We start from the raw sequence: 21,124 nt of genomic DNA on the forward strand, positions 1-21,124 counted from the left end.
ATTGGTCACTTTGACAAAAAAAGAGCCCCAGTCCTTTACTTCACAAGAGGATGGTCTCTAAATAATTGGAAAACAATAGTGGGCAAAAAAAGCCAGAACTTTAGAGGCGCCTGGGTGGGTCAATTGGTTAAGTGTCTGACTCTTGATTTCAGTTCAGATCATGATCTCAGGGTTGTGAGATCGAGCCCCAAATTGGGCTCCACATGAAGCTTAAGAGTCTCTCTTTCTCCCTCTGCCCCTCCTCCACCCTCTCCATTTCCAAAAGGAAAAAAAGCACCAGAATTTCAGATTTTATATGATTCCATTCAGGTACCGTTCAAAAAAGAAGCAATGTGTTAAGGAAACATATAAGGTAAACTCTAAAGAAAAGAAAGGCAATGATTAATGTGGAATTCAGGACAATGACAGGTGTGGGTATGGCGAGTAAGGAAGGAAGGCAGGTGATACTATCTTAACGGCACTTCTAACATTCATTTAAACCAAAAAATGTACTCTTCTATACCTCTGGTTTCACTATAAAGAACCAGAACTATAAGAATAAAGAAGAGCTTCTCTGAGTTATGCAATGTCATTGGGTAATTTATATATAGTAAAAGGCTCGATATTTTTTTTTTTTTTTTTTTTTTTTTTTAGTGGATTACCTTTCCTCAGCATGGTAAACCACTTAATTTCCCTGCAAAATACATGACTTAGAAATAAAATTCTTCTCAAGGGGATTTTATTAATGCAACATGGAAAATTTCTTCCTTTCAAACACTGTATTACTAGCATATAAAAACAAAACAGCATGCAAAAAAGATTTATAGGAAGACTCTACATTTGGAGAAAAGTGCATTGAGAAGCTTCTTCTAAGTAATACGCACACAAGAAAGTGGACTGTAGTTAGCACAGTAACTATTACTCCTCTTCACTGTTGAGAAAAACCACTTCGCCAGAGATTGAAGTGGAAAGAACTTTAGATGATGGTCCCAATTTTTCACATTTTACAGATTATGAACGGAGACTCCAAAGCAATAATTTTCAACTATTTTCTGAACAAGGAACTCAGGCTTGGGAAGGTTTTAATGCCAAGATAGATATTGTTAATGTGCACTATTGACCGTTTGATGGAAAAACAGCATTCAAAAAAAGAAACTTGGTGAATGTGGAAGTTATTCCAAAACCTTCCCTGGGATGGTCTTACTAAATAAAAATAATTCTACCACAACACTCACCCAAGGAATAGATGTAAGAACTTCTGGATTAGAATATGGAAAAAATCCAAAGTGTTATATTCCATTAGGACTACTTTCTTTATAACTCTGGAAAAGCAGTGAAACTCTGGCTAACAATTTAGACAAATACTTACATGTTTTCTTTCTGTAGCTTTTAGAGATTTGGCAGCATAGTAAAAAAGTTGTGTCCCACACAAAGCTGCCCAATACTTTGTCCACGATGCTACCTGAAAAGACACACACATGAATATACCACTACCAGCTTCTCAGTCCCTTTACTTTCTTAGTGCCATGACCTTTAGCTCCATTACAGCCACCTTAGCCTGATCTTAGAGCTGAATCACTTCTGAAATCTTTATCTCCCATATTCTTATCACTTCTATTGACTATATTCTACTACTACTTGCATTCAGATAACTATTGGTTTCATCAAAAAAATCCTACCAGTTCTTAACATCTAGCATTGCCATTGCCTCCCCATCCTGTATCCTCCTCCCTCTCCCTTCTTCGTATTTAGCCAATACCACATGGTCCAGCACTATATCTCCGTTTCCTTCCAAATACTTGAATCTCACTGTCCCTCTCTCCTGATATAAATCTAGCCCTATTTAAATCTAACCATCTGATTACTTGACACATTGTAACAGCTGAACGTGGCTGGAGATATCACACAATTGTGCCAACTGATAAAATTATAACCGGCAACCTCAAATAGAAAACAACAGTACTTCATTTTTATGAAATGAAGTCACTACACTCTTTCTCTCTGAAGATAACCTCTTCATTCTTTCTCTTACAAATCATAGTACTCCGTCTCCTTAAAGTAGCGTTGCCCAGAAAAAAATAGGTGAAATCTGCCGAGGACTAACTCATCTTTCCAAACCAATTCCATCTCACTACCCGATCATAGATCCATATATACTTAGCCTTTCTTTCTGCTCCAACAGAAGAGTTAATGCTGCTTCTACCAAAGGAGAAACCCCACTCTCCTTCCATGCCCTAGATTTCTACTATCATTTCCTCAAGAAATCTGCTTTTGAAATAATTTACTCCTCTCTCCACTGCATCTTGATTTCTCTCCCTCTACTATCAGCACACAAATGAGGCTTCAGAGCACTCTCGTCTTTGAAAAATCCCTCCACTGCCCCTTCCCCTGCCCCATCAGATAGCACCAGATTTCTCTGCTCCTGTCTACAGCATAACCTCTTGTGAGGTGTCTCTGCTTCCTGACTCTACTTCTGTATTGCCCATTTTCTCCTCAGGTTATTATCAGTTTGGCTGCTGCTGTCAAGGTCACACTGATTGCTGACATTTTTACCAAAGCCTCTGTTACCCTGGTCAACATCCTAACAATATTCGGTCAACCTCCTAACAATATTCAACATGGCTGGCTGCTATCTCCTCCCTGAAATACTTTAACTGGTACACTTCTCTGCTAATACGTCCTTTGTCGTCCTCTAGGCTTCTTCTTGCAGACCTTTATTATTATTTTTTTTAATTTTATTTTTTTTTTGAAATCTTGCAGACCTTTATAAGCCACGGAGTTCTCTTCCTGGTCCTCTTTTCTTCCCCACTAAACTGTCTTCCACAGATAATCTGTCTCACCTGCTCCCATACTTCAAATACTATCTGTATGCTAACGACACCCAAATCTCTACATCTGGCCACCACCTCTCTGCTGAACTTGTGAACTCTACTTTTTAGAGCTAAATCAACATTTCCACTTATATGCCTAAAAAGGTCATTAAAGTGAACTTAGCCAAGACTTACCAGCCTCTCTTAAAAAAAAACTTTCCCTATTTCAGTAAATGTCCCCAACATTCATCTAGCTTAGCCCCCAACCCAGATACCGCCTTCACTTCCACTCTCTGTCAGACATCGCATCTAACACATCATCAAGCAACCCTAACCGTACTCTCTGACTTGGCCTCCTCCACCTCTGTGCCTCAGCTCCACAGGCCTCCTAACCTCCTGAACTCGAAAGCCTCACATGGTTAGCTTACCCGCTTCATTCAGATGGCAGCTCAGATGCCTCACTGTGCACCTCTCCTCACCTTCTCACTCACCATTTCATTTCCTTATTTCAAGGGCTTACTTTCTATGTGTTTCACTGGAATGTCATCTGCACAAGGCGGGCACTTTGCCTCATCTTGTTTGCTGCTCTATTTCCAGCATCTGGTGCACAAAGTGTGGTAATGCCTCAACTGACACGCTACTCCTAGTTTTTACTAGCTGGCCTAGTGTAGCTTTTTGGCTGTATGCACCTGAGGTTTACTGTAATGTAAGCAGCAAAACTGGATGCTTACATGTAGACCATTTTTACATTTTAAGAAGCCCTCATATCTTCAAAAGTGTTGTTTGGATACACGTTGAAGTTTTTATTCCAAACTAGATAAATTATACTATTATTTCAGAAAAGAAAAACGTCTTCTTTTTTTAGCAAACTGCTCGCTGCTGCTGGGAAAGAAGAAACTTCTATGTTACACACAAAAGGCTTTCTGCTGCTTAACTTTTATCATTTTTAAAAACTATAACAATGGTTTGGAGGACACTGAATATCTGGGTTTTATTTCATGAATGGAAATAAAAGCGCATTACAGAGATTCAAATAAACAACTTAGGACTGACAAAACAAAATTGGCTGAATTCTACTTTCTAGGGTTGTAACTCTCTTCTTTATTTTTCCTAAATTTATTCCTCAAATACTTCATAGCAGCATATACTTTCAAGGTTCTCTGAGAAATGCCTTCGTGTATGAACTATATTAAGGGACAGAAAGAAGTACAGGAGCACCCTGATATACACACCCTAATGTCTGATTTAACTGAAGTCTAAATTAAGAAACATGGTGAGGCAAATGTGTATTCTAAATTATTTCAAGTATACTATGTATCTGGCTTTATTTCAATTGTTTTCATATTTTTTAGGGTCCTATAAGTTTGCATATATTTTTTAGAGCTGTGTAAAAATAAAATACAATAAGATCTTACTGTAGGCTTTTTGCCTTCTTTTAGCAAAGTTTTTCTCCTGAGAACACCTTGAATAGTAACAGCTCCTGGATATAAATGTACTGCCAAATCTTCTGATTCTGCAGAACTAGAGTAATGGAATAAAGAAAAGAACATGTAAGACCCTTTTGTGTATAGTAGTTACAAAGTAGGTACTTATATGAAATGTAATTACTCTTAATTTTAAAACTTTGTTACTGTATTCAGAATTAGATGACCCTAACAATTATAAAGGCTTACTGATCTGAAATTTATAAGCTGTCACGGAAGTTTAATCAGGAAGTTATTAAAGTCAGCAGATGGTTACAAAACACACACTTTATTACATATCTGAACATGTATAATTTAGAAAGAATAGAGTAATTCACTTTAGTGAAGATTAAATTAAGGATTTAAGACTTTTTCTTCTTCTTAATGTGCCACATTTGCATTACTGCTGTAAACATTTTTTCCCATTAGAAACTTTAAGTCCTGGCAAGAAGGATGAGGATTCTTTTTGTTAAAAGTATTTAAGCATATAAAACTCAAAACAGAAAGAGCAGATGCTCAAAAAAGAAAAAGAAAACCCATGCTTAATTTAACTCTAAAATAGGTAAGAGAAGTAATATAGGCAATAACAACATATTAAAAAACAATAGCATACTGCAATATATTCTAATGATATTTAAATGCTGTCAATGTGTGTTTGATTATAGCCTAACAGATCTCCAAGGAAGGAATAACTCTAAAACTGACGATTTCTTTTTCACATACCTTAAGAAAACCACCACAAAATAACCAAACATTTAAATATCTTCCCCAGCTGACTTAAGGTCCTATATTTAAAACAACAATAACTTCCATGAGTCAATTAAAACATACACACTAATAAAAAATCTGTCATTCTCTGGGGATCTGACATGATCTGCAGAATACAACAGGGAAGAAAATTGGAGTTTGCCAGTTTATCCCTTTATGATTATTTAGGTGTCTTCAAAGTGACTTAAAAACCTAGAGACCACTAGAAATTTCATGCTAGTTCTATTTATACTCAGGGAGGTTTACACAAGAGATTAGACACCAAATTGATAAAAAGTTTACTTCCGAAGTTGGCTATTGTATTTGTTGTATTACGAAGTGGCTGATTCCCATTACCAAGTAGCCCCCAGCCCCACGTCAATCTAACATTCTCATTTTCTTCCACAGCTAATATGGTACAGAAAGAGACCTGGTTTAATTACATAAACCATTGAATAAAAATGAGTTTAAAAGTACAAATATTATTTATAAAATAGACTTGTCTAAGTTCAGGACCTGCAGTTTATCTGAAAAATTCTTAACAAAGATGAACTGAATGGAGACTTAACTAGCAAAGTAAATACTGTGACAGTAGCCTTTGACTAGTACATAGAATTTTGTACTGCTTATCCAAAAACTAGCAGCATTAGAGAGATCCGTGCAGTTATAAGGCCGCCAAGTTGGAAGTTGTTTTGCAATCAGCTCAGTGAATCAGAAAGAGAAGAAAAAATTTATCTCCAGATTAAATCTTGGAAAGAAAACTTTCCTAGGTATTTTTTTTTTTTTTTAGTTTTTAAACCATTTAGTTGAGAAAGAACAGAGATACTGTGAGATCACACCCATTTAGCCAATCACCAACACCAGAGGGGAGTTCTGTGACCCCTGAATGCAGGGGGATTGTACCTGCTGGCCTTCATGTGGCTTCGATAGCCATTTCGTGCCACTCGTGTCACCGGGCCGAGAGAATGGTATAATCTGTTCCTGTTGGATTCCATTATAAATCGTATATATTACATATGCTTTTATTCACACAATCATCAATACCTAGAACAATATAATAATTTCTTCCTGTAATATAACTTTTAAATCCTACAAAAGGATAGTTTGTGGTTGCTCCTCTTTTTTTTAAGCATGCAGTATAGATTTAAAAAAAGATGTTTTCTTTGACTACTGACTGAAAATACAGGTGTTAGTATATACTATACATTTTATATATGTTTGCTTTCACAAATCTGCTAAAATAATTTGAGTTATTTATAACCAGTACTATCAAAACCTGGAAAATACTTCAAAAATCCTTTTGTTTCTATTCCAGTTCTTGGATTCCAGTTTAAAAATGATATCTGGGTTTATATAAATAACTCATTTTTATTATATGTCCCTATGAAGACACCTAAAAGCAATGTGGGCTGTAAACTTAAAATTAATGTGGCCTAAACACCTATATCTTCCTCTCTATTCTTTATGTTAAATCCAAGAAAATTAATAAAAGAGATAAGCTGAGTAATAAAGGTATTATTTTATTTCCACATCAAATGAAATAAATGATAAAGCCAATAAAGGATAGACATACTTTGAGTTAATATTTATCCAAAATGGCATGTAATTACTTAACAAAGGAAATAAACACACACAAAGATACACCAACACTTCTTTGTCTGGGAAAAGCCAAAGCAGCACTGTTGATAAATGTTATTTAAAGCAAAAAGCATTATTTTAGCAACTTAAGCAGCAACATATTTGATGTCTCTGTAGGAAATAAGGACAGAGAGTGATGTTTAACATTCAGAGAACTATTTTCAAATTCACTTTCTATAAGCAGTATTTTAAAAATCCTAGTTCTTTATTTACTTTTTATTATTACATGTCTGAATCTTGCTGGGAAGTATTAATTTGCTCTCAAAATGTTCCAAGACCCACAGATTTAAACTTGGCACAAGTACAGATTTTTTTTTAGCTGCAAATGTCTGTAAAGCAAAACATATGTCGTAAAAGAAATATATTGTTTTGAGATGTGAAGGTAACACCGTTAAATACTGTCTTCACAAGTAACCTGCTGGGATGAGGACAGATTACTGAACACGATACCATCCTGGTTACTCACTTATAACTCATGCAAACTGAGAAACAATTTTTTTCATCAATTTTTTTTTTAATCTAAAGATTACAATACACTCCATAATCAACATATAATGTTCTTCCTGGAGGGAAAGAACTAAAATCACTTGTACAGACAGCACGCCAGAGCCAACTCTTGTGTTTTTCTCATTTTAGGCAAACCCTAATAAAGAGACTGAATGTAAAGGTTGGAAGAGAAATAATATGCAAAAACAAGTTGTTAAGGGCCCCCCAAAACAAAGACGACTTGGGAACACTGACAAGTAGAGTAGAAAAGCTCAAGACTAATATGAAATGCTTTGTTTATAAATAAAATTTTAATCACATAATGGAGAGAAACCTTCATGAAGTTTCCTTTTTTTTTTTTTTTTTTAATTTTTATTTATTTATGATAGTCACACAGAGAGAGAGAGAGAGAGAGGCAGAGACACAGGCAGAGGGAGAAGCAGGCTCCATGCACTGGGAGCCCGATGTGGGATTCGATCCCGGGTCTCCAGGATCGCGCCCTGGGCCAAAGGCAGGCGCCAAACCGCTGCGCCACCCAGGGATCCCCTCCTTCATGAAGTTTCATCAAGAACAAGAATATAACTTTTCAATTAAACCGCATGAAATTAACCAATTCCAATATAGTTTACATATAGTTAATAAAATTGTTTTCTACTAAAAAGTCGCTGATACAGAGTTAGGTTAATTATTTTCGACTTTATCAATTTTAATATAGCACTCAAAATTGAATCTAAATGACACTCTGCTGCTTAGAAACTTAGGTTGCTCAGTTTATATACAAAAAATAGCAATTATTTTCGCAAGAGTCAAGCATCCTGTAAATATGAAAATGGAAGAACTGAAATGGTCAAAGACAAAAAGTCCAAATAGATGTTTAGTAAATAAATTATTTTCACTGTTTGGCTACATTTTTAAGGAGATCTTACATTGGAAGATCAAGATAGCATGATATTTGCTGTTGACACATGACAACTTTTAAAGCTTACAGTAATAAAGAAAGGAGAAGAGAGCATGATTTACAGTATTTCATTATAAAATCTGTGTGCTCTGTTAGTGACAATTTAAATTCAAACATCAAACTGCTTTACTTATAGTATAATTTAGAATTTACTAAGTCATTTTGCCCTTGACAAGATAGCAGAGAATGAAAATTAGAACATTTTACCAAATGCCTTAAAATTACTTAAATGAATCAGAATTTAAGGAAATAATTTCACTTTAAACACATAAGTAGGTAAATTGACTATGAGTGATTATTGCTGTTTTAAAATTATAATTTTAAAGGTACTAAAATTCAAATACATGTGTCAAGTCACCAAATAAACATGTTTATTAGCTAAGACTTAAATATTAACTTCTAATTTCTGCCACCAGTTAGAAGCTTATAAATAGTCCCTTACAGATATGTGACAAATAATATCTGTTAAAATGTGTATGATCATATCTTTTAAGAAAGACAAACTAAGCTTGAAGCAGTTCAAATGGACAATTCTTCTTACCTTTCAAAAGCAGGCCATGAGGTCTCTTCACTTAGTTCAGAACCATCACTGCTACCTAAAATCAAAAGTTATTCTATTTTTTAAACATCAGAATTACAGTTTAAATTTCATATTTAAAAAATAAATTAATTGTACTTATAAAATGACAGTCATATTATTTGTGAGTGAGCATCCACATATTAATTCTTCATTCTAGTATTAATGCTGCTAGGCTCATTTTGCAATATGTTGGAATCTGGTTGACAAGACTACTTAAAATAACAAAACAGCATAAAACATTTTTGTAGGGCTACTTATAGCTTAGATTTGTTATGTTAATAAACTATTTTCTACCATCAGACAATGTACATAGTTGCAAAATTTTTCAATATTTCAAAATTTTCTCAAAATTTAAGACCAAAATAATTGTGAAATTCTTAGAGGTTCATGCTATACTTCTTTCCCTTTGTATTCCTTTTAAAACTCATTATTACCCTAAGGATAAAAAGCTTAATGAAATTTAATTTTTGCCTTCAGAGGCAAGGTAGAAGAGGATGGAATCTCTACATTAAAAAAAAAATCGTACTGTAACAATCTAAAAACTTTCTCTTTGGCCAAAATCAAAGTTAAAATATAAAATTTTAAGTTAGCTAAAGAAAAACCAAGGGGAATAAATTTCGAGAGTCCAAAAGAGATTACAGGGATTTAAAACCTATTTTAGGGACACTCGGTGGCTCAGTGGTTTAGCGCCTGCCTTTGGCCCAGGGCGTGATCCTGGAGTCCCGGGATCCTGCATCGGGCTCCCTGCCTGGAGCCTGCTTCTCCTTCTGCCTATGTCTCTGCCTCTTTCTCTCTGTGTCTCTCATGAATAAATAAAAATAAAATCTTTAGGAAAAAAAAAAGCTATTTTAAGGATAATTCTGGCTCTCAATAAAACTGATAATTAATATGTCACTTATGTATCAAGTTGAACTATCAGACTTTCATACCAGTATCCGTATTATTTCCTTAAATTCTGATTCATTTAAGTAATTTTAAGGCATTTGGTAAAATGGAGACACAAACTCCAATTCCAAAAAAAGTATGCATTATATGTGATGGATTAATACCTTGTCTACATATTTAGGGTGGCACTAGCTATATACACTATCCTTGGAAGAACTGAATAATAGTAACTGAAGAAATTTTCTGGTTCTGTGGTTTAGATGAGAAACTGGAAGTATTCTGGTAGTGGTGGTAGGGTCTTGCTATCTTTTGATTTGTAGCATTTTGTGGTAAACACAAAATTTAATAATTAGTATGACTTACTTGTAGAAAATATAAGTTTTTCTAGAAGGATGAAACTCAAGAGAGAATATACTTCTCTTAGCTAAGACCACTTAGGTTATCTAAGATGTCTGTACCACATTAGAAGATGTTAGAGGCCACTGTCCCAAGCACTGGTTAATTTCTCTGTATTATCTTCTCAAAATCTCTATGGTATAGATTAATATTGTATGTTAAAGTTATGGCTAAGGAAAAAACCCTTTTGTGATTAAAAACTGTGTGCATGTGTGAAACATCTATCATTTATGGTTATAGATTTACTTTCTTTCCAGAATATATAGCTTTAAAACAAAAACTGTGCAAGGTAGTAGTTATGGCTAATGTTCTAATTTAAAAACAAGATTGTAAAAATCTATATTGTTTACCCACTTAACCTTAGAATAAAAAAAAATACAAAGGCAAAGATTAAAATAGTCTCTTCCTTTTCTCTTTTTAAAGTTTTTTTTTTTTTTTTTAAGTAAATTCTACATCCAACATGGGGCTCAAACTCACAACCCCCAGATCAAGAGTTGCATACTTTACCAACTGAGTCAGCCAGGCATCCCTAAAATAGTTTCCTCCTGTTCTAAAATAAAGGCCTCCAAACTAGGACACTAATTGTAACTGAATGAAGTAATTATCTTGTGAAAATCAAAGAAACATCAATGGAAAGTTAAAGCCACAGAAAAACTAAAGAATTATCACCATAAAATGATGGGGAAATGTCAAATATTACTTGAGAACTGTAACTTTAAAAATTATTATTTTTTGGTTTAAGTTACATGCCAGATTCCATAGTATGATAAATTTTTAATGGGAAAAAAGTTCTTTCTTTCTCTTTTGCAAAATTACTATTATCTTTTAGGTTGAGGTTGATATTTGCATACAGATAGCTTATAGCATTAATGAAGTATTAATGAGGTATTTGAGGTGCCCAACTTGTCTTCTATTTTGTGAATTTTATCATCATTTAATTGTTTGCATTTATCAAAAGGGGAACTTTGGAATTAAAAAACTGTTGAATGGTGCTGGAAAACTCTAAATCAGTTTTGTTTAGAGGGCTTGGAATTCTAAAGGGTTAAGGAGGTCATTATGTTTAAGAAAATGAACTCCTCGGATTTCTTTCTATTGACTCTTCATCAATATTGAGATGATCCTATTAACAATAAATAGGCTTAGCCCTTGAGCAACTGGGCACTTAATCAGAGAGGAAGGGATTTTCTTCCTTTCTTCCTTTTTAAAAATAAAAAAAAGTATTGAAAGATTTTTCTAACAATCAAGAGAAATAATGCTATCTAAAAGATTCAGAAAATAAAGTAGTTTAGGAAGTAAAAACAAATTTTTCTTAACAACCTCACATCATTTTTCACTATGATTTTTTTCTGGTCCCCTTCATCTCTATTTCCTGGCCTCTCATTCTCCAATCTACTCCAATGGCTCCACTTCCACTATTCTATGAAGCAACTCTTACCAAGGTCACCAATGACTGCTATCTTGCCAAATGCACTGATCAATTCCCATTCTCATCTTTTCTATTTCTTGCATTTGACAGTGATACACTATATACTTCCCTCTTCCTGGAGATACTTCCTCTCCTGGGCTTTTGTGATACCACATCCTGATTCTTATTCCTATTTCACTGATCACTCCTTCATATTTCCTTCAATGGCTCATCTTAAAAAAAAAAAAAATACTAGAGACACCTGGGCTCAGGCAGAGTGCTTGAGATTCTCTCTCCTTCTCCCTCTGTCTCTCCTGCTTGTGCTCTCTCTAAAATAAATAAATCTTAAAAAAATAAAAATAAAAATAATTTAATCAGACCTCTAAATGTTACTATGTCTTCTCTTATTTATTTACACTCTCTCCCTTGGTGACCTCAACCAATCCCATGGCTTGAAATACTATAAATATGCTAACTCCTATATTTAATATCTACAGACCTACAGAACCCTTTGAGCTCAAGAGTAATATATTCAGTTACCCATCTGATAACTCCATGTGGACTGAACATGTCCAAAATAGGATTCCTAATTCCTCAAACCCAGTCATCCTTCACAAATACCTTATCATTTATAAATGATTGCTCTTCTGGTCTTCTCTATCATGGTAATAGTACCATCATCTAAATAGCTGGTGAATCCAAAAAACTGGGAGTATACCAATTCTTCCCCCTTCCTCATTCCTAAAGACTGCATGAGGTAATCAGTTCATCCAGCCCATCTCCTTTTTCCTCCATTCCTTAAATGTATCCCCTGCTGGAGTCAAAACCATCAAGCAGTTTTTAAAACACCATAATTTATTAACTTCAGTAGCTACAAGTAAGATGATCCTGTATCTAACTGCTACTTTGCTTTTATCAAGTTTTATCTATGTATTTGGGTTAATGACTTTTTTTCCAGCGGAGTTTTATTAAAAATTCCAGTTTACATAAACTGGAATCCTCTCAGAGAAGTATTTCTCACCTATTGATATTCCACTAGAAAGAGTAGAACTTTCAGCTTGGCCTCGAGATGGTGCATGGGGCTCCATGACGCTATCATCTAACAGATGCCTTGGCCCTGCATTTGGGAATGTTGCACTCTTAAACTCTGCTGTGTTCATTTTATGAATGAAGCTGGAAAAAGAGAAATAGGTTTAATATCTTTTATTAATGTTGGTATAATTCAGGTAATTCAAGATATAAAATATATTCATAAAGATTCAAGACAGAAGATTTAGCTTCTATCCTGAATGGACTTCTGAACTCTCACAGTAATAAAGAAACAGATTTTACCATGAAGGCCACAAATTAAGTTTAGGGAAAATATTTTAGGAAACCAGGCCAGGCCATATCTTATGTAATAGGTATCTTAATTTCATCTTGAGTTGTAGGTCCAGGAAAAAATTGTTTTCACATTCACTTTTGGAAAGCAGCTATTAAATTTTCACAAAAATCATAGCAAAAGTGAACTATGGGCCCCATTTTGAGTTAACAATCTTGCAAAGGTAATGATGTTAAACAAAAAATCAGTTTCCTTTTCTTTATATTTAGGAATAAAAGGAGTAATTTTTATAGACCTTAATTTATGGTGACTTATTTTGATTAAGACAAACAATGACTGTTTTGAAATAAAGGCTGTAATTTAAAAGGAAAATAGCATATAGCTTTCCTGATTTTATGATGATACTCTGTATAGTTAATACATCTCCCCCAAATATAAAGGCACTGTTGGGAGAAACTTATTTCCAAATTAAGGTAAAGGAAGAACTAAATGCTTTTAGGCAAACAAGATATTTTACTGAATCAGGAGAAAACAATTGCTATACAAATAAAACTACGCAAGGACACTATTTTCTGTTTAACCAATAAAATATATAGAAAATAAATCCAGCTATAAAAACTTAAAAATTTGAAAGACAAAATGAAAGATGCTGACTTATAACCCAAGCTATGGCACTTCCTGTGTCCATGTGGAATCAGGTTCCGGGGGGATGGCGGTGTCTGTGGCAACAAGGCTCCTTCAGCTGCCACACTTTTTCTTCCACTTTGTGGAGATGCTCCTACTTCAGGACCTAGAGGTTAAATGCAAAAAAGTGTGAGAGAGAGAGAGAGAGAGAAATTTTCAAATGGTTTCAAAAGACTGCTGTCTTTTTAATCCTTTGATAAAAAATACAAAACATTTTAAATTTTAAGATGACAATATTTTAATTCTATTTAATTGACTGAACATTAAAATATTTTCTGAGTCTTACACACAAAAGCTGTTAATTTCTTTTTTTTTAATTTTACATGCTTTTATTTTTTTAAGTATTTTTTTAAATTTATTTATTCAGAGAGAGAGAGAGACTGAGAGGCAGAGACACAGGCAGAAGGAGAAGTGGGCTGCATGCAGGGAGCCTGACGCGGGACTCGATCCCCAGTCTCCATGATCAGACCCCGGTCTGCAGGCAGCGCTAAACCGCTGCGCCACCGGGGGTGCCCAAAAGCAGCTGTTAATTTCTATTTTTTTTTTTAATTTTTATTTATTTATGATAGTCACAGAGAGAGAGAGAGGCTGCAGAGACACAGGCAGAGGGAGAAGCAGGCTCCATGCACCGGGAGCCCGATGTGGGATTCGATCCCGAGTCTCCAGGATCGCGCCCTGGGCCAAAGGCAGGCGCCAAACCGCTGCGCCACCCAGGGATCCCTGTTAATTTCTATCTTATAGCATTAAGAGGCAGTATTAGTATTTGCCTTTTTCTTTTTTTTTTTTTAAGATTTATTTATTTATTTATGATAGAGAGAGAAAGAGAGAGAGAGAGGCAGAGACACAGGAGGAGGGAGAAGCAGGCTCCATGCCGGGAGCCCGACGTGGGACTCGATCCCCGGACTCCAGGGTCGCGCCCTGGGCCAAAGGCAGGCGCTAAACCGCTGAGCCACCCAGGGATCCCCAGTATTTGCCTTTTTTATAGAGGAAGCAGAATTAGAAGAGATGGGCTCAGGATATCATATCACAGATAAAGCCCGGACTAATCACTCAGGTCTCTAAATCCCACTTCAGTGCTCATTTAAGTTTACACACTTCTCTTAGTTTCAACCTCTTAGAGGAAGGATGTGTATGGCAGGTCAAGCATTGAAGTTGGAATTTCAATCTACGTTGACACTGTTCCGACTTATGGGAATTAAAAAACCAGAACTTGAAGAGTACACAGATTTGCAGAAGATCACTTTAACAATGCAAACAAAAGCAAAGTTAAGAGATTTAGACTGCCATGTTTTTCTCTGCTTATAATCCTCTCCTGCAAGATATGGTCATGGCTTGTCCCCTTGCTTCTTCCACATCTTATTGGATGGGCATCTACCTACAGGATATGCAATATTATGAAGCTTGATGCCCAAGTCTGCATTTGAAATTTTTAAAAAGGTACTTATTAATAATCTCTTAAGTAATGAACAATTCTCTCCAATTTTATATTTTTAATTATGTGTGGTATACATTTATTACCCCATTATAATGTGACAGGTCTATTACGGGACTATGACTATTTTTTAAATATTTTCAGTCCTTGAAACATTATATGGTCTTATTCATTTGGGGAATATAAAAATTAGTGAAAGGGAATAAAGAGAAAGGAGAGAAAATGAGTGAAAATACCAGTGAGGGTGACAAAACATGAGAGACACCTAACTCTGGGAAATGAACAAGGGGTAGTGGAAGGGGAGGTGGGCGGGGGGTTGGGATGACTGGGTGATGGTCACTGAGGGGGGCACTTGGGATGAGCACTGGGTATTATGCTAAATGTTGGCAAACTGAACTCCAATAAAAATAATTAAAAAAAAAAAGATGACACCGCCAAAAAAAAAAAAAAAAAAGAAAAAATTCAGTCCTTGGCCCAGTATTAGAGTGAAATTTCCAAAGAGTTAAGTTACTAAAACTGACTTCCATAATTATTCAAATTAGTAAAATTTTCCACTGAGACCACAGGAAATTTTAATGTAATCAACCTTCATTAACTAGGACAGTATATCCTTAATAAAAAAGAACAGTTATTCATAAGCACTTACCTTTTTTTTGGTTTGCTGTATCTATTTGCCTTGATTAGTTGGCTTGTTTGTATGTTACTACAAACTCCAAATAACTTTTTAATTAAAAAACAAAAAAACCCAAGCAAATAAGTGATCTAGTTTAATACCAAAAATAAATTCTTGCATGCATAATAAAAAGTGCTAAGTATTTATTTATTTATTTTGAATCATATTCTGTCCTATTTAGGTTATCTGATTTATTATTTGGTAATCAAAAAAAACTACACACTAACCTACTAAATCTTCTCTTGAAGCAGCAGATCGTGGTGTGCTTGTCCCTGGTTCTATCTTTAACGAAAGCCTGAATTTTAAAAAGAAACAAAACACATAAAATGATTAATATTTGACAATATTAAAATTATGTATTTCCTCACCAAAAAATTAAGCATTTTAATAAAATAATCTCAGCTGTGTATTTGTCTTCAAGAGCAATCTTCAACAGTAAAGCTCTTATCTCTTTTATACAAAGCACATCTTATGGTTATTCTAGGAAATATTAGAGAGAGGAAAAAACATTAAAGTCCATATTTAGAAACAGAAAAATCTCCCCAAACTACCCCAATGATGCCAAATGGTTCAACACATTTAAAGATATTGGATTTGTGACTTTTAAAAAGCGATTTAATTTGAGGTTATATCGGTACCGGACACTTGAATTCAGGAATTTTCATGTATATTACTAAATGTGTTACACAAATTACTTCTAGAATCTGTACTGGATGGACTAATGGCTTCTGTAATACTAAAAATTTTTAAAACATCCCAAAAAATAACCAATTCAACTTCTTAAAAGAAAGATCTTCAATATTAAAAAGGTTGTTTGCAAAATTCCTGGTAAATCCCTGTCCTAAGTCAAAGTTTATTAGCTGGTATTTAAGTTCCATTTAGGATAATATATCCAGTTTTGAGTTCCACAGCAAAAAGAGATTATGACTCCTATCAGTGGAAACTATTTCAGGAAATAGGATAATAAAGCAGGTGTAGAACTTTGGTATGGTCCACAAAGTCTATTATTACTATTAGTCTAAATATAAATTTTTTTAAAAAGCATTCTACCAATTGGAGTTTTTAAATGAAATTGCACACTACATGTGATACTCATCATGATAAATCTTATTATAGGTTCTCAACTTATTATTTCCACGATAACCTCAGAGGGAATTATATACTATTATATTCCAATTATTTGACAGTGTAAACTGCAGTACAGAACAGTACTTAACCAGAACTCTCTGCTCTTTCTCTTTTCTTTCTGTTTCAAGTAAACAGAGCAGTTTACTTGAATTATATGGGCTATAGGTTATGCTTAATTCATTCATTTGATAAATAAGTTACTGAACACCTGTTTTGTGCTGGGCACTGTGCTCTTTGCACTGGAATATACAGAGACCAAAGCAGACATAGTATCCCTGCACTTCTGAAGCTCACGGCTTATTATGCGGAGGACACAAAAGTAAACAAAATAACTATGATTTCCTAATACAGAACTGGCAACACAAAGGAACAGAATATAAGCTACGGGTGAATCACACTGCTGTCTGCAGTATAAAAGGCAGAAGCATCTTAAAGAACAGCAGTGAAGTCAGAGGTAAGTTGCCTATGTCATCATCAAAACACCATATAGTAACAGTGATGCTGCTTCACTGAGAAAAGATACTCTGTTCAGTATCAAAATGAAGGAACTCTGAAAGATCTTCATCCTGATTAAAAACATGCATTAATTTGTAGTATCTATACTGATTGCCTATATAGACAAAATTGCCAAAAACAGAGGCCTTTGAATAAACAAAAGGTGTAATTTTTATTTAAATCTCTCATCATAAAACTTTTAAAAATAATTAAATAATTAAATAAATTTAAATAATTAAAATACATTGAATTAGTAGGTTCATACAACAAAACTGCATCTTTAAAAACTATCTTCTTCAGTTTGCCATCTAATTTCCCAATACCATCAAGCGACTTGTTCCCCCAAGCAAAAACACTGTTTCCCACATTAATCTTCTGATCACTCCATCCCCTGGAATATTTTTCCTTACCCTTTATGTGGAGGTATCTCCTACTCACCTGTTAAGATTAATAAGCCTCAGGTGACACTGTCTCCTGAAGCTGTTCATGTTTTTTTTTCCCAGTTGAAGCTGAATTAGTTCTCCCCCCACCCCCATCTACGCTCCCATAGCATCCTGGACATATCTCTATTAATGTTTGAACTGCTTTGTAATCGTCTGTTTTGTGGATGTGTTTTGTATTAGACTGAGCTTCTTAAGGGCAAGAACAAGATTTTGTTTGTAATCCTGGCAACTAGCACAGTAACTCACCTAGAGCAAAAGCTTAATAAATATGTTAAAGTGAATATAATGGGAAGGCTATTCTGGTTTTAGCTACTCATGAAAACAAAGATCAGTATAATAACATCAGCTTTCCTACCAAAATGAAGGTATCTTAGGTTAGTTTACAGTTAAAATTATTTAATGGCTTAATTGGCTACTATATCCTTCTAACAAAATAAAAATTAGCTTACATAAACATCTTTACTTTCATCACAGTCAATAAAAATTTACCATCCTCTATAACTTTGCAACAATTTCTTAGGCTTCACTCCTATTGAATAGTTTAGCTTCTTTTAAATCCAACAAGTGTGAGCCAGATGCAGAAATTCTGAATAACTACATAACCATATTTTGAGTTTTAAGATAATCTTCTATACCTCATTGGACAAAACATGAGTGCTTTGCGCCATGCCAGTGATTAGAACTAAGAAGAGATAGTGGTAAGAAGATACAGACCATCAAACTCATGAAGCTCACAACCTAGGGCGACAACAGATTTATGAAAACACTGCAGCCTTGAAAAGCTGATCCACTGATGTCATACATTTCTCAAATGAAAACTTTTGTTTTATAAAATAAAAATTGATATTAGAAATATAAAAGCGGCAATATTATGGTGTAGGAAAAGAGACGGTAATAAAGGTGTTTTTAAACATTAATAAACTTTGATACATTTAAATATATATGTTATCTAGAGCTTTAATCCTTGAAGAAAAGTTATTTCTAATTATTTTCCAGAATTACTAGCCTTTTATTGGTACTCTTTTCTTCAAAAATTGTTGAAACTTATGGAACAAGAAAGTTGATGATCACTATTGTATAAGAAAATTTTACCTAATATATATTTTTAATTATTATTTCTTAAAGATTTTATTTATTTGAGAGAGAGAGAGCATGAGCGGGGGAGAGAGGCAAATGAAGAGGGAGAAGCAGACTCCCTGCTGAGCAGGGAGCCTGACATGGGACTCAATTCCAGGACCTCAGGATCATGACCTGAGCCAAAGGCAGATGCTTAAACTGACTGAACCACCCAGGTGCCCCTATATAATGTATTAATAATTAAAAATAGCCTAGTCTCTCAGTTTGATAAGTGTTTAAAGTAAGTATGTATAAGTATGGCCTTTTATTAGAAAAAATATTTCTGAAAGACACAAAGTTAAATGTGAAACCTTGGGAATAATTGGCATAATAAAGCTAAGCAGCTGAGTGAAGTAAGTCAGTCGGAGAAGGACAAACATTATATGTTCTCATTCATTTGGGGAATATAAATAATAGTGAAAGGGAATAGAAGGGAAGGGAGAAGAAATGTGTGGGAAATATCAGAAAGGGAGACAGAACGTAAAGACTGCTAACTCTGGGAAACGAACTAGGGGTGGTAGAAGGGGAGGAGGGCGGGGGGTGGGAGTGAATGGGTGACGGACACTGGGGGTTATTCTGTATGTTAGTAAATTGAACACCAATAAAATAAAAAAATAATAAAATAAAAATAAATAAAATAAAATAAAGCTAAGCAAAACTTTATTTGAAATTAACAAATGAAGTCACAAGAAGCATCAGAAGCCTCAAGAGAAATACATAAGCTCTTTATCCTCTCATCTTTTGAAAAAATCCCCAGCAGTATACCACTGAAAATAGAAAGGGTTATTAACATTTAAAAGTCCTTCCCACATTGGGCAGTATTGTGGATGTTAAGGAGAAGGAAATGGACAGCTGTATTTTATTCTATTTTTTTAAAAGATTTTATTTATTTATTCATGAGAGACACAGAGAGATAGAGGCAGAGACACAGGCAGAGGGAGAAGCAAGCTCCATGCACAGAGCTCAATGTAGGACTTGATCCCAGAACTCCAGGATCACACTCTGAGCTGAAGGCAGGCGCTTAGCCACTGAGCTACTCAGGCGTCCCTGGACAGCTGTATCTTTTTTTTTTTTTTTATTAAAGATTTTACTTATTTATTCATCACACACACACACACACACACACACACACACACACACACAGGCAGAAACACAGGCAGAGAGAGAGAAGCAGACTCCATGCAGGGAGCCTGATGTGGGACTCGATCCCAGGACCCCAGGATCAGGCCCTGGGCTGAAGGCAGCGCTAAACCGCTGAGCCACCCGGGCTGCCCTGGACAGCTGTATCTTAAAAGTGATTTTTAAAATATTTAATAAAGTACTTGCTATAATATAGATAATGGTAAGTATGGTGCTAGACACATCTCTCACCTAGAGGTAAGAAGGTTCAATATTTGCTCAATCCAAAAAAAACAATTAAAAAGAAATTCAAAGATTTGTCAAAAATTACCAAAAGGAGTAAATTTTCCGATTTGTAGAGTTTCATTAGTTTTTCAATCTATTAAAAGACAAATTTCTATAAAGATATCATGCTTGAATATAGAGAGAAAGGAAGAAATTTAAACTGGAACTATCAAACATTAGCTCTTAACAAAATTTGAGAAAAGTGAAATACTTTTAAACAGAAGAACAGATGAGGTTATTTGTATACTGTTTCAATCCTATCAAGTGATTAAAAATAACTACATACAAAAATAAATACATATAAGTACTTTTACCACTGTAAACATATACCTGGATTAGACATTTGTATGATACGATGTAAAATTCAGATGTTTAAACACAAAGGCATGAAAGGGTAGAAGACAGGACAAAGTTAAATAAACCATTTTTGAAGATCCAACCTACTTGTAATTATCATCCTCCACAAACTTCTGTAGTTCTTCTATATACTGAACGGAGTTCAGATATTTTTGAACATGAGGCAACATGGGGATATCTAGGCAAAATGTAATAAATAATTATCTGACAAAGTATATCTTAACTAGAATTTTAAAAGTTAGAGAAAAATATACTTTAAGAAAAGTTTAGGCTGCAGGCACCAATATTTAAATGAACTCTAGAAAGACATTATTGAGACAGATTTTATTTAATGTAAAACTGATGGCAACTTAAAAAATCACAGTTGCATGATGTTTGTATAGATTTTTTTTGTATAGTTTTTTAATTGGAGTTCATGTTTGTATAGATTAAAACAAACATACTCTGGTTTCTCTTCAGATCATATTAAAAAAATTAAACAGCACAATTTATAAAATCCCACATATTTGATAAATTTCCTTCCACACATAAACTTTAAGGAAATTTTTGAGTTTTTTAAGTATACATGCACATAAATTAGCTTTAAGACAAATCTATTTAAATAAATCAGACAATAAGTTGCTTAAGTATTTTAAAAGTATATCCCAATAAATAAGGGTATCTTTATTCCCTGTCAAACTGAAGGCATGCAAACATTATAAAACATTAAAAAAAAAAAACAACA

At 34.4% G+C, this 21,124-nt stretch overlaps 1 protein-coding gene across 8 annotated transcripts in view; it reads right to left on the minus strand.

Moving 5' to 3' along the window:
- Positions 1 to 21,124, minus strand: part of RALGPS2 (Ral GEF with PH domain and SH3 binding motif 2) — a 158,409-nt gene that overhangs the window by 18,453 nt on the left and 118,832 nt on the right. For 7 of the 8 annotated variants that reach the window (XM_049112183.1, XM_049112182.1, XM_049112187.1 and 4 more), the window contains 8 exons: positions 20,488 to 20,578; positions 15,685 to 15,752; positions 13,323 to 13,458; positions 12,369 to 12,520; positions 8,623 to 8,677; positions 5,903 to 5,980; positions 4,205 to 4,310; positions 1,349 to 1,441 (listed from right to left, as the gene is read on the minus strand). In XM_049112183.1, coding sequence (XP_048968140.1) covers positions 1,349 to 1,441; positions 4,205 to 4,310; positions 5,903 to 5,980; positions 8,623 to 8,677; positions 12,369 to 12,520; positions 13,323 to 13,458; positions 15,685 to 15,752; positions 20,488 to 20,578 — 779 coding nt within the window. The remainder of the gene's footprint in view (positions 1 to 1,348; positions 1,442 to 4,204; positions 4,311 to 5,902; positions 5,981 to 8,622; positions 8,678 to 12,368; positions 12,521 to 13,322; positions 13,459 to 15,684; positions 15,753 to 20,487; positions 20,579 to 21,124) is intronic. The other variant, XM_049112188.1, reaches the window with a different exon arrangement.

Source organism: Canis lupus, chromosome 7 (assembly GCF_003254725.2).
Source record: "Canis lupus dingo isolate Sandy chromosome 7, ASM325472v2, whole genome shotgun sequence".
Taxonomy (NCBI): Eukaryota; Metazoa; Chordata; class Mammalia; order Carnivora; family Canidae; genus Canis; species Canis lupus.